General features: G+C 46.3%; 2 protein-coding genes across 2 annotated transcripts in view; one reads left to right on the top strand and one right to left on the bottom strand.

Moving 5' to 3' along the window:
* The first annotated feature begins 4,435 nt into the window (after positions 1 to 4,435).
* Positions 4,436 to 6,955, top strand: FAM181A (family with sequence similarity 181 member A). The gene is made up of 2 exons (XM_008629721.2): positions 4,436 to 4,900; positions 5,218 to 6,955. Exon 2 carries the CDS (start codon positions 5,289 to 5,291, stop codon positions 6,156 to 6,158), a length of 870 nt encoding a protein of 289 aa, XP_008627943.1. The 5' UTR covers positions 4,436 to 4,900; positions 5,218 to 5,288; the 3' UTR covers positions 6,159 to 6,955.
* A 1,593-nt stretch (positions 6,956 to 8,548) lies between these two features.
* The window catches only part of ASB2 (ankyrin repeat and SOCS box containing 2), a 32,214-nt gene continuing 29,956 nt past the window's right edge, over positions 8,549 to 10,806 (bottom strand). The window contains exon 12 of the mRNA XM_017729031.1: positions 8,549 to 10,452. Coding sequence (XP_017584520.1) covers positions 10,448 to 10,452 — 5 coding nt within the window. The 3' untranslated portion in view covers positions 8,549 to 10,447. The remainder of the gene's footprint in view (positions 10,453 to 10,806) is intronic.

Below are 10,806 nucleotides of genomic sequence, written 5' to 3' on the forward strand. Positions count from 1 at the left end.
GTGGGGAGAGCGTCAAATCTTCATCTGCTGGAGAGCCAGACTGCTGTTCTCCTGGGAGCAGAGGTGTTAGTTTCAACAAGAAGATGTGGAGGGTGAGAAAAGGGAACAACTGGATAGCACAAGAATGGGGAGAAATCCCATATTCTCTTTCCATGAGCTTAGAGGACTCAGCTCTGGGGCAGGACCAGGCTGTGTGAGGGTCAGTGCCAGGCAGAGACATCCCTGCTGCTGTCTGCAGTGCCTGTGTGCTGGAGTGCCGGAAGGGATGCTAAGGCCTTTGGCTGCACCCCTATGCCCACACTGCCAGACATCCCTTTCAAATGAACTTGCAGGTCCTGGAATGGACAAGCTCCCGTCCCAGGCTGGGGCCAGTGTCTAAGCCTGTTTGGGGTCCTGAGCACCATCAGTACCACACCACCTTTCTCCCTCACCCCTCTCCCCTCCACACACTTTGAAGGTCAGACTAGATGGAGGGAGATTCATTTTTAACCTGTGACCTGATTGCCCTTCTCATTTCCAGACAATGTCATTTTTCCTTACGACAGAAATTCCTGCTATCAGTTCCTGAGGTGCATCGCTCAGTTACTGCAATCCTTTCCTCTCCCATTGCATTCACCTTTAAGGTCACCCAGTTCTTACACTATGATGTTAAATTCATTTTTATGCCATCAGTGCATCATTAACATCTTTCCTCTTCAGTCACTGTCAACATGAAATCTAAAATCAGGATCCCCAAGGAAGAGCTTTAGTGGCCTTCCTCCATCCCAATACTACTCCTCTCTAGGCCAGTACTTCTGGTTTCACCATGAATCATCATCACCTCTCCTCAGGTTCTTGGCTCTCCTTTTCAAGTGTGAAGGCAAAGCAGAGGCTTAGGAGGCAGCAGGTGAGTGACAACAGATCACACAACTGAATTATCTTTGCTTTTAACTGCCCATAGTGGACAGGACAAAGAAAAGGAACAATTCACACGTAGCCTATCTGAGATGTCCCAGCTAACTGTCTAATGTTCAAAACAGTTGGAGCTCCGTTTTTTCTTTGCTTCGAAGTGCACACCCATTAGGCTCAACATGGAGTTACAGGACTGCAACCCAAATGGGGAAAAATAGTATAAAAAATTTATAAAACAATGGAAATTTATTTTTTGCCTTGCCTTGCCTTGCCTTGCCTCCCTTCCCCTTCCCTCAGCAAAACCTCTGTGGAATTTCTAAAGAAAATATTTTGATGTCTGTTAAGAAGCTGTATTTTTCAAATAAAAATCTGATAGATTTAGTGGGTTTCTCTTTGTGATTAACAGAGATTGCCTGGTTTTGACACTCATGGGGAAGAGATGAGGATAATGGTGCTTGTCATTCAGATGTGTACTTCAGACAAGCAGATACAGCCACCAAGAGCTGATTTCAGTCCAGGCCTTCCCAGAAAGTACTACGTGATTTTCACAGCTCTGATCCTGATAGCGGGGTGAACCGTGCTGTAACATCTGTTGCTCAGGTTAGGATGGACAAAAACCTTCCTTTCAGTGAAGGAAAAAGAGTTTTGAGAAGTCAAAACAGTGACTTCTATATCATCTCTGTGATACTCAGTTGTTCACTGAGCTGCCTTTTGTTTTACCAGCATGATTTAGGTATTCCTGCTATTTGAAATGTTTGTGGCACTTATGGAGGAGGGATCCCTGCCCCAGTTAATGCTGTGTATTTTGGTTAGTGGGTGTGCTCACATGGTCCAGGATAACCTAATGCTGGAATACTTTTGCTGAATGAGCCCCTCAGCCTGGAAATAAACTTCATGAAATTTTAGTGTAGAAATGACTAAAGATCAACATCGCTCACAATTAGTGACACTTTAAAAAAAACTTTGCAGGTATTTTTGTGCAAGAAAATCTTTCCTCACTTCTTAATTTAGTCTCAAAGGAAATACTTCATTTTAGGAGAGGCCTGGCTGCAATTTTCAAGTGAATGGATCTATTCTTGTGCTTTACTTACAAAAAAGAGTTAGAAAACTTTACATACCAAAAATTCCCAAGAAGACAGCTGTCAGGAGGTGACATGTCGGATATGAAGTAGCTCTCCAGCTGGTCCCTGTCTGCATGCTGGGAAGGCATGTGGAGACATTTTTTCAATTGCTGTACTAGTTTGACATGTTCACAGTGGAAAATGATGTATCATTCTTGAGCCTTTGCTTGGTGGACACTTCAAAGTGCATTGGATCCTCGTAGAGGAGTGCCCTATTGTTAATTGTTCCTTTCACATGTACATTGGGATGAACATGGCGAGAGCAGCGAGGAACAAAAGGGCTCCGGTGGCCTCTTAGAGAAAACCCTGTGCAGCTCAACCTGAGTCTGACCTTGAAAGGGTGGGTTGCTCTGGTTTTTAAATCCCTCTTGCTGGTTCATTCCCCTCTGGCACCCCACTGTTACCAGCTGCAGGGGAATGGGATGCCGGAGCAGCGAGTGTAGCAAGGCATGGGGAGCTCCTCCATCCCTGCCATGTGTGTCCAAGGAGCCACATCCTGAACGAGTGTCCTTCTGGCAGAAGATGGGCATGGCTGTAGTGTAGGAACTTGGAAAGGGTTTCTGCAGTGACTGTGTTGAGGTGTGCAGGGCTGTTATCCCCCAGTATGCAGGCAAGTCACATCCACCCTCTTCAATCTAACTGACCCACTAGCCCTCAGTCCCAGAGCACAGCCTAGGGTTCTGGAGCCCCCACGATTGGATGTAGGTCTCATAATACATGGCATGAGTTTCCCCGGCCTCTGAGGACATAGTTCATTAACATCCTGAGATAATCTCTGACTCACAGGCACCTGTCACATGTCTCTCTATCTCTCCCTTTTTCCACCTTGGGAAACCAACTACCTCTAGTGGGAGCCTGCACCATGAAATGTGGTGTCCCAGGCTGGATTTGAAAGCTCAAGCACAGAAGGCAGTTTGTTCCTGCAAAGAGAGACATGACCCCTTGGTGTGCATCTCTTTCAATGAGCTAGACAAAACCTCTCCCTGTAGCCTCAGCTGCACAGAAGTGTCTGTGTGGGCCACAAAGACACCAGGAGGAGAGAGGCACACCTGCAAGTAGCAAATCAGCCACTGTGTTACAGCCCATCGTGGTGCCAACAGCTCTGCAGCACATTCTGTTGCAGGACGTCCTGACCCCAGGCTCTCCCTAGACCTGAAACACCTCAGCCTGGGCACCACCACATGTGGCTCAGGCCAGACTGAGAGAAAAGGTGTGAACAGGGATGAGTGCACCAGTACAGTACTTGAGTGCACCAGTACAGGGATCCTGAAGAATCATCCCTGAGGCCTCTGCCCAGACTTTCATATAATGGCACAATCTGGATCTTGGCTCCCTCTGATGAAAATTGGATAAATAGAAATAAAGTAACAGTCAGTAAAATACTTGTAAAATGTGGCTGTTTTCATCCATCAGTGCTCAGGCCTTTGATGCCTCATGTCAGTAAGGTAGATTTTACTTGCAAAATGTCTTGGACTTCAGTCCCTGCTTTCCTCAGCACACATCTGTGTTTGATTCAGAGCTGGCAGCATCTCCTTGATGATGGGTACACAGGTGCTGTGCCCCTATCCAGTCTTCCCATCCCCAGGGTACTGCGGACTGGAGAGCAGGAGCAAGCTTCTTCAGCTGTGGGAGGCAGCGGGTGCTGGCTGGCACACAGGCTGCTGCCAGTTCTGTGTCATCGGTGCACACCAAGGGCAGCTCTTCTCCTCTCCTCTCCCTCCAGCTCTAGGTTTTACTGTGCTTTTAAGTAATTGTCACCCCTTAGGGAAAAGCCTTCGAGAAGGCAGAAGGCTCGCATAACTCTGGATCAGTAAAGGAAGCAGCTCAATTAGCATTTCACACGCCTTTTCTTCCCTCTCTTCTTACCTTCCCTGCAGCGGGCATGCTTTCCCCTTAAAGGATTGTCCTGTTTCTGCTCCTTGCCAGCGTTGGCAGGGTGACAGTAGTCGAGTGTGCAAACTTGTGCTATTGTCCCCAGGCCAGGGGGAGTCATGGAGACCCACTAATATGACACAGGAAAATGTTTGCTGATGGCAATTCTATGGGCTTTGTCTAACTCTTTCTCCATCATGACGACTCGATTTAAGTCTCTAACTGTTTGACTACAGATGCAAGAGTACTATCCAACTCCATCCTTTTGTTCGGGTAGTTTGAATGGGTAATTCAGCTTTTGTGTAACTCAATTGAGGGGGCAAACATAAAGACAAGATTCTTGAGCGCTCAAGCTCCCTTTCCATGGATATCTGCACATCTCTTTAGAGATTTGTTCCTTTCCTACCTTTTTCTGACATCATCCTCCCCTTAAAAAAAAAAAAATGCTCTGGTGGGGAACGGTTAGAAGTAGGCTAGTCCAGTCCCCCGTATTATATTGTCCTGTGCCAATGAAGCATGTTTAGTATCAGTCCCCAGACAGCTTTGGAGAATGCAGAGAAAAGGGTGTCTAAACTTTCCTAACTCATCTTCAGCATTTTTGCTTCAGATTGTGTAATTTTTAAATGAAAGGTTTCCATCGAGGTGAAGGGGATAGGGAGAATGGTAGAAATCATGGGGAAATGATTGTATTTATTAGCTGTCTTTCTGCGGCTGTCCCCATGGAGACAATTTGTGATGGCAAAGAATGCAAGGAGGGGAGGCTGATGCCTGATTGGGATGCTTTGTATTTGGCAAAGTGGCTTCTGATTGGCCTGGGAGAGCCCCGAACTCGCTGGAGTCGATATTCATTCAGCTTGCTCAAGTGCTTGCTAAACTGCATCCAAACACTGGCGGGCCCTGGCTGCCTCCACCGAGGTTGGCGGTGTGTAACCTGCCTAACGAGATTAGCGGGGAAGGGGCTCTCCTCTGCAGCGACGCAGCCGCCAGCACCGGTGAGAAAAGCTGCCGCGCGCCGGGTGAGTGTCCGTGCTTGCTTACAGGGCGGCCACCCCGACTGCTGTCCACCTAAGTGCTCTCTAACAAGATTAGGCGCTGAGCTGCTGGCACTTGTGAGCCGGTCCCCGTGCCGGTGTGTGCTGGGGCAGCAGTGCGGGGCGGTGGGCTGCGGGCACGCGTCCGCTCCGACGGGAGTTTCCCTGCATGGAAGCGAGCTGACGAACGACTTGTTTGCGCGCCTGAGAAGTTTGACATGTCTCCCTACTCTCCCTCCATTTGGTTAGTGCTATTTGAACCAAAGCTTCTTGCTCAAAAATCTGCCCGTCATGTTTCGCAGGTTTGCCAAAGTTTGTCCGAAGAAGGATTATAAACTTTTAATGGGAAACTCTGCACAGTGCATTCAGTGAGATGGCATCAGACAGCGAGGTAAAAACTCTACTGAACTTCGTTAACCTGGCTTCGAGCGACATCAAAGCGGCTCTGGATAAATCAGCTCCTTGTCGCCGGTCAGTTGACCACAGAAAATACTTGCAGAAGCAGCTCAAGCGGTTTTCTCAGAAGTACTCACGAATCCCACGATGTCACCCCAGCAAACCCCCTGAGTGCGGCTGGCGCAGGGGGGCAGAGGACCGGGCCCGCGGCCCCCAGCCCGAGGCACCAGACTCCGGCCCCCACGGTGGGGCTGCCGCCGAAAAGGTGATGCAGACAGCCGAGGCAGAGGAGAACCTCACCGGGGAACGGGTTTTGCAGGAACAAAAACCCGAGGCTGCCCGACCTGACCAGGTGCCCATGAGGAAGCGCCAGCTCCCCGCCTCCTTCTGGGAAGAGCCACGGCCGGCCCAGAGCCTGACGGGCAGGGCTTTTCCTGCCAGCCCTGAGGGGTTCCAAGCCCCCAGAGACCCTCCTCCCTATGAGGGGAAGAAAAGCAAAAGGAGCCCAGATGCTGCTGGCCAGGAGAGCCCCCCTGACCCTGCGCCACATGCCGGGGAGAAGGACCCTGCCGGGGCCCTCTCAGGCCGGGTGGGTGCTTGGACCTGCTGCCCCTTTCCCTGCCCCGGCCCAGGCGTGTACCAGCCCCCGGGCGCGCTGCCCCCGTCGCCCTTCCCGGGGCTGGGGCTGTGGAGGAAGAGTGCGGCCGCGCTGCCGGCGGAGGTGCCGCATTTCTGCAAGGAGGCCGATGGCCCGGGGCAGAAACTCTACAGGCCCATGGTTCTGAAACCCATCCCCACCAAGCCCGCCATCCCCCCACCCATCTTCAATGTTTTCGGCTATCTTTAGCGGGGCGGGTGTCGGAGTCATGCCGAACACGACAGCTCCTGAGGGGGATTTGAAAGGCCCGGTCAGCCTCCGGGCATGAGCTGCTGGCAGCGCGGAGCGGCAGGAGAAGGAGGCCGGCGCTCACACCCGTCTGCCTTGTGGGCGGGCTGGAGGGAATTAGTAACTGCTGGGAAGGTACTTGGGCTGCACTCTCCTCTCAGCACACGGGGGTAAATCGGGAATAAACCTTGCGAAGCCGGTGGCATGGAGCATGAGGCACACCAGGTCTCTCACCGAGGGGCATTGTCTGAGCCGCGGCGAGCGGGGCTGCGGGCCGTTCATATAACACCTAGGAGACCTTCTCCACGTGGGAACATCTTTCTGGGGCTGCCTTGAGGCAGCAGCAGTGAAATGGAATGAATTAAATGCATTCAAAGGGGTTTTGTACTTAAAAGTAATTCCAGAGAAGTCAAGATATTCAGGTCATTTCGTTTTGCATGCAAGAGACTGGAAGGATGGTATTTGAGATAGAAACCACTTGTGATTGATTTAAGCTCTTGTTGTATGTAAATACTGAGAGAATTAAAAGAAAAAAATAAGGAAAGAAAGGAGGTAATTTTATTTTGGTGATTCTGCAAATGCAGTCTGTTTAGTGTTTCCCCACTGAGTAGGCACAGGTATGATTTGCAACTGGTGGGGAGATATTAGGGCTGAAATCTCTGCCTATTCAGATTGATATAAATCAGAAGTAATTCTTCTGGGGCTAGGATATTAGCTAGTGCTAAGCTGGTGCAAATGGAAGTGGGATGAATTTTCACATCAGGAATTGCTCTGCATCAACAGAATAAATGAGGAATTGTATTAGTTTAATACAAAACCATTAGGTGCGATGGAAGAAAAAAGTAAAGAATAGACTGCCTTGATTTCTGGCTGAGAGACATCTTTTATTTTGGCTGATTTTAAGATGTTATCACAAGACCTGTCTGTGAATGTTTTTCCTAGTATTTTCCTATTTTTTTTAACAAATTGTCATTGGAGAATTTAATAGGAAGTGTTTTTAAGTTAGGTTTCTCTTAAACCCATGGAGAAAGTGGTATTAAGACACAGAACATGGAATGTGAGAGGTTTAATATTGCAGGTGTATGTATCCATTTGGTTATACTGGAGTAAATCACTGAAGTCAAGAGAAGTATATTTTGGGAGGAAAAAGGGCCAGAGAATGGACACCTGTGATCTCCCAGGGCCTGAACCTGCTGTTGCTGAAGCTAATGGGGACTTCTCCCAGCATTCAATAAAAAGTGGCCTTGATTGATTTGGTCTCTGACTAGCATAGCTCTCTATGACTCCTGATACTTCTTCAAGGCAAAAACAGAAAACACTTCATTTGAGTGCATTGCAGTCATTAAAAAGGTTATAATCTGAAGCAATTGTAGAGTATCATTTTGTATCTTCTAATGGCCTTGGTATTATATAACCAGGTTGCACCTTTTATTAGGATATGAACTGCCGCTGGGATTAGATCATTTGGTTAGAGTCTGGTGCTGATAATGCCAAGGTTGTGGATTTGATCCCTGTACAGGATTCACTTAAGACTTGGACTTGATGATCCTTGTGGGTGCGTTCCAACTTAGAATATTCTGTGATTCTACTCCCAGGCTACAAGTGGTTTGCTCTTTCTCCAAACCTCACACATCCCACCAGTGTTCACTTTTATGGAAATAATGTCTGTAAGGTGTTAGGAGTGCAAGTCAGAAGTAGAAGTGCAGGTAGCTTTCATTGCTTTCACCCTGCTATATGCACTTAATGTATGTATCAAGCCAGTACAGACTATACCTATAGGACAGAGAGCAGGAAATATCTTTGGTAGCACATACCTGCAACTACGTGCAAGGTGTGAGGTGCTAAAGAGCTAATCTAGGGGTTAAAGATGTCAGGTTAGCTCTTGATCCAGAAATGAAGATAGGAACATACTTAGACGCCTTTCCCTTTTTTTGGAAAAAATCCATGAGGAAACTCTGTCCCTCTCCAAAAGAAGAATAACAGAAACCAGAGCCATTGAAGTTAAAGGTAGGAGAACAAGGGCTTTAAATTTACAGACCTGTAGGCAAGGAAGTTTTTTTACATGGAAATGGGGGACTTTTCTCACATCAGTAGCTCTGTGTCACTGCTGTAATCCAGATGCAGCCAGATGCTGAACTCTGTCTCAGTACTATCAACGCAGAGTGGCCTCCTTGGTATTGGTCTGGATTTCCATCTGGGTGGCTAGATCACATCTTGGAATGAATTAGTGGTATTGCAGTGGTTGCTGTGCTCAAGTGTTCCTCCTTGATTTCAGAAGGGAATTTTCAAAGTGCTGTGGATCACACCAGAGTAAGTATTTCTATAAAAATTAAAATACTTGGCAAAGTGGATAGCCTCTGTATAAATTTTATTTCTGAAGAAGTCCAGAGAAAGAAGAGAATTAAAACCAAGTTTCTATCTTTTGAATATTAAATTCCTAGTTTTCTTTTTTTCCTTCTTTTAAATTCTTTCTTATTTGAATGTATATTGCTGCACATTTTCCATGTAGTAGAATAGTGTGTTTTAAAGTTATGATGAAGGATTGAAACAGACCATTCTAAATGACCTGACTCAAATATTTATGCTCCTACACTCAGATGTAAAGTAATGTTACTTTTTCAAAATCCTTTGTGACATGGAAGCTCCCCCTCCCCAGCCTTAGGCAGGCAGTGGCCCTTGCTGGGGCTTTGAACTGGAGCAGCAGTGAAGTAAAACACAAACGAACAGAAGACAATTGTTAAGTATATTCAAAATCCCTGAATGGGGATGTGTGAGACTTTCCAAAAGGTTTGCAAATAATAGCAACTCTGTCTCCTCTCTAGCAATACTCACTGTTCTCTCATCCCTGAGATTAACATCAGAATTATTAATTGTTCAAGCTTGGTTTGATTCAGAATTTTCCTGGATATTTTTGTGTTTGGCTGGTCAATGTTTGATGTTGCTATTCAGGACAGCTGATAGTCCTTCAGAATCTACTTGTTTATTCATACTTTGTTTGAAAGATGGAAACATAACATTTGAGAGCTGCTATTTACTAGAACAATGCAGATTTAAACTTTTAAAAACACAATAGCTTTTATAAATAATGGGAAGGGAGAGGTAAATGAAAAAACTTTCATACAAAATGAAATAAAAAAATCAAAAAAGTGCACAAGAACATCAAGTGAATTGCACATGTTGCAGTAAAAAAAGTACAGTAACCTGGTCATGAAATATTCCTAGAACATTTCACATAAAGTCATCGTCTCTGAAGGAGTCTATCTATCACACTCAGCAAAAGAAGCCATTTCACCTTGCGCTAGAATTACTGATCTGCTTACAAAGCCTGCCTTGCCTGGGTTTTGGAGTATTTTTCTTTTCACAGTAACTTCTAGATAGATGCATTAAAGGCACATTGAATTGGTGCAGATTCAGTATTGTGCACAAAATAGTATGTCAGTGACAGGAGTGGACAGGTAGTGGGCTCCATTTCAGTGCAAATAAAAGTAAACTGTGTGAAGGTTGGCTTTAAAGATCAAGCAGAAAGGACTTAATAACATTGTAATTACCAGATTCCCCCTTTAACAGGTACACTCTTCTCAGCTCAGTTTCTGTGCACAACATGCACTTATCCTTCCCACAGCTGTGTTATGTTCCCATCAGATCAGTGCTCTCTGACTCAGTGACTCCTGCTCAGGACAGATGGTTGACAGCAATCAGGACATGGGTCTCCCAATAAAAATGAAGCTCTCTTGGTTGAAAGGAGAAATGGGCTTTCCATATTTGTCCCATTCAAACCCAGTTTCAGCTTCTCCAAGGACATAAGAAGAAATTGCTACTTGCCAGACTTTTGTGGACACAAGAATGTTGTCTCAGGGGAAATTCCAAGTTTGGGATAGCTTATGAAATCCCACTTCTGGAATTATATGCATACTTGGTGATCATGAATCCTTCTACCTGCCAGGGCTGCCACTGCACACCAAACAAACTCTGAAGTGGTCTCCACCAAGCTCTGTCCATCACCCTCTACAACTCTGCTTTGTTACACTTATTTGATTTCAAGGACTTCTGACTTACATCAATGTAAGACCCAGAGCTTCGTTGTTCAGCCCCAGAAAGTGAGAGATGCATGAACTCCATGGTGATTTTCAATCTCTCCAGGTGCTGCTTACCAATACAGGGCCTTCACTGGCAGAGCTGATATAGCGATTTCTTGCTCCCCATCCTTTTCTCTCCATCCAGTGTTCTTCTAACCTGAACCAATTCCCTGTTCACACTGCAGGAGACAAGGGAGTAGATCTTAAACTGGCAGTAAAGGAAGTTACTGGATGACTTCAACAGTGGAGGAATCTCACCTGACTTTCCAAAGCTTTACAAGAAGATCAGTGTTCAGTGTGAACTGAAACTGTGGTTTTTCAATTTTTGCATTTATAAAGGGGACAGCAGTGGACAGAGTAAGCAATCCTGTAACCAATCCTTTTTCTGCTCCCATCCTGTCCCACAAGTGATGAACACATTTCACACAAAGTCATCACAGTCTGTGTGCCCAGACAGATTGTATTACTTGTATTTGTGCAACACACTTTAGCCCTGTGTTAAGGTATAAAACTCCACACAAATAAAACTCAGT

Source organism: Corvus brachyrhynchos, unplaced genomic scaffold (assembly GCF_000691975.1).
Source record: "Corvus brachyrhynchos isolate BGI_N302 unplaced genomic scaffold, ASM69197v1 scaffold1, whole genome shotgun sequence".
Taxonomy (NCBI): Eukaryota; Metazoa; Chordata; class Aves; order Passeriformes; family Corvidae; genus Corvus; species Corvus brachyrhynchos.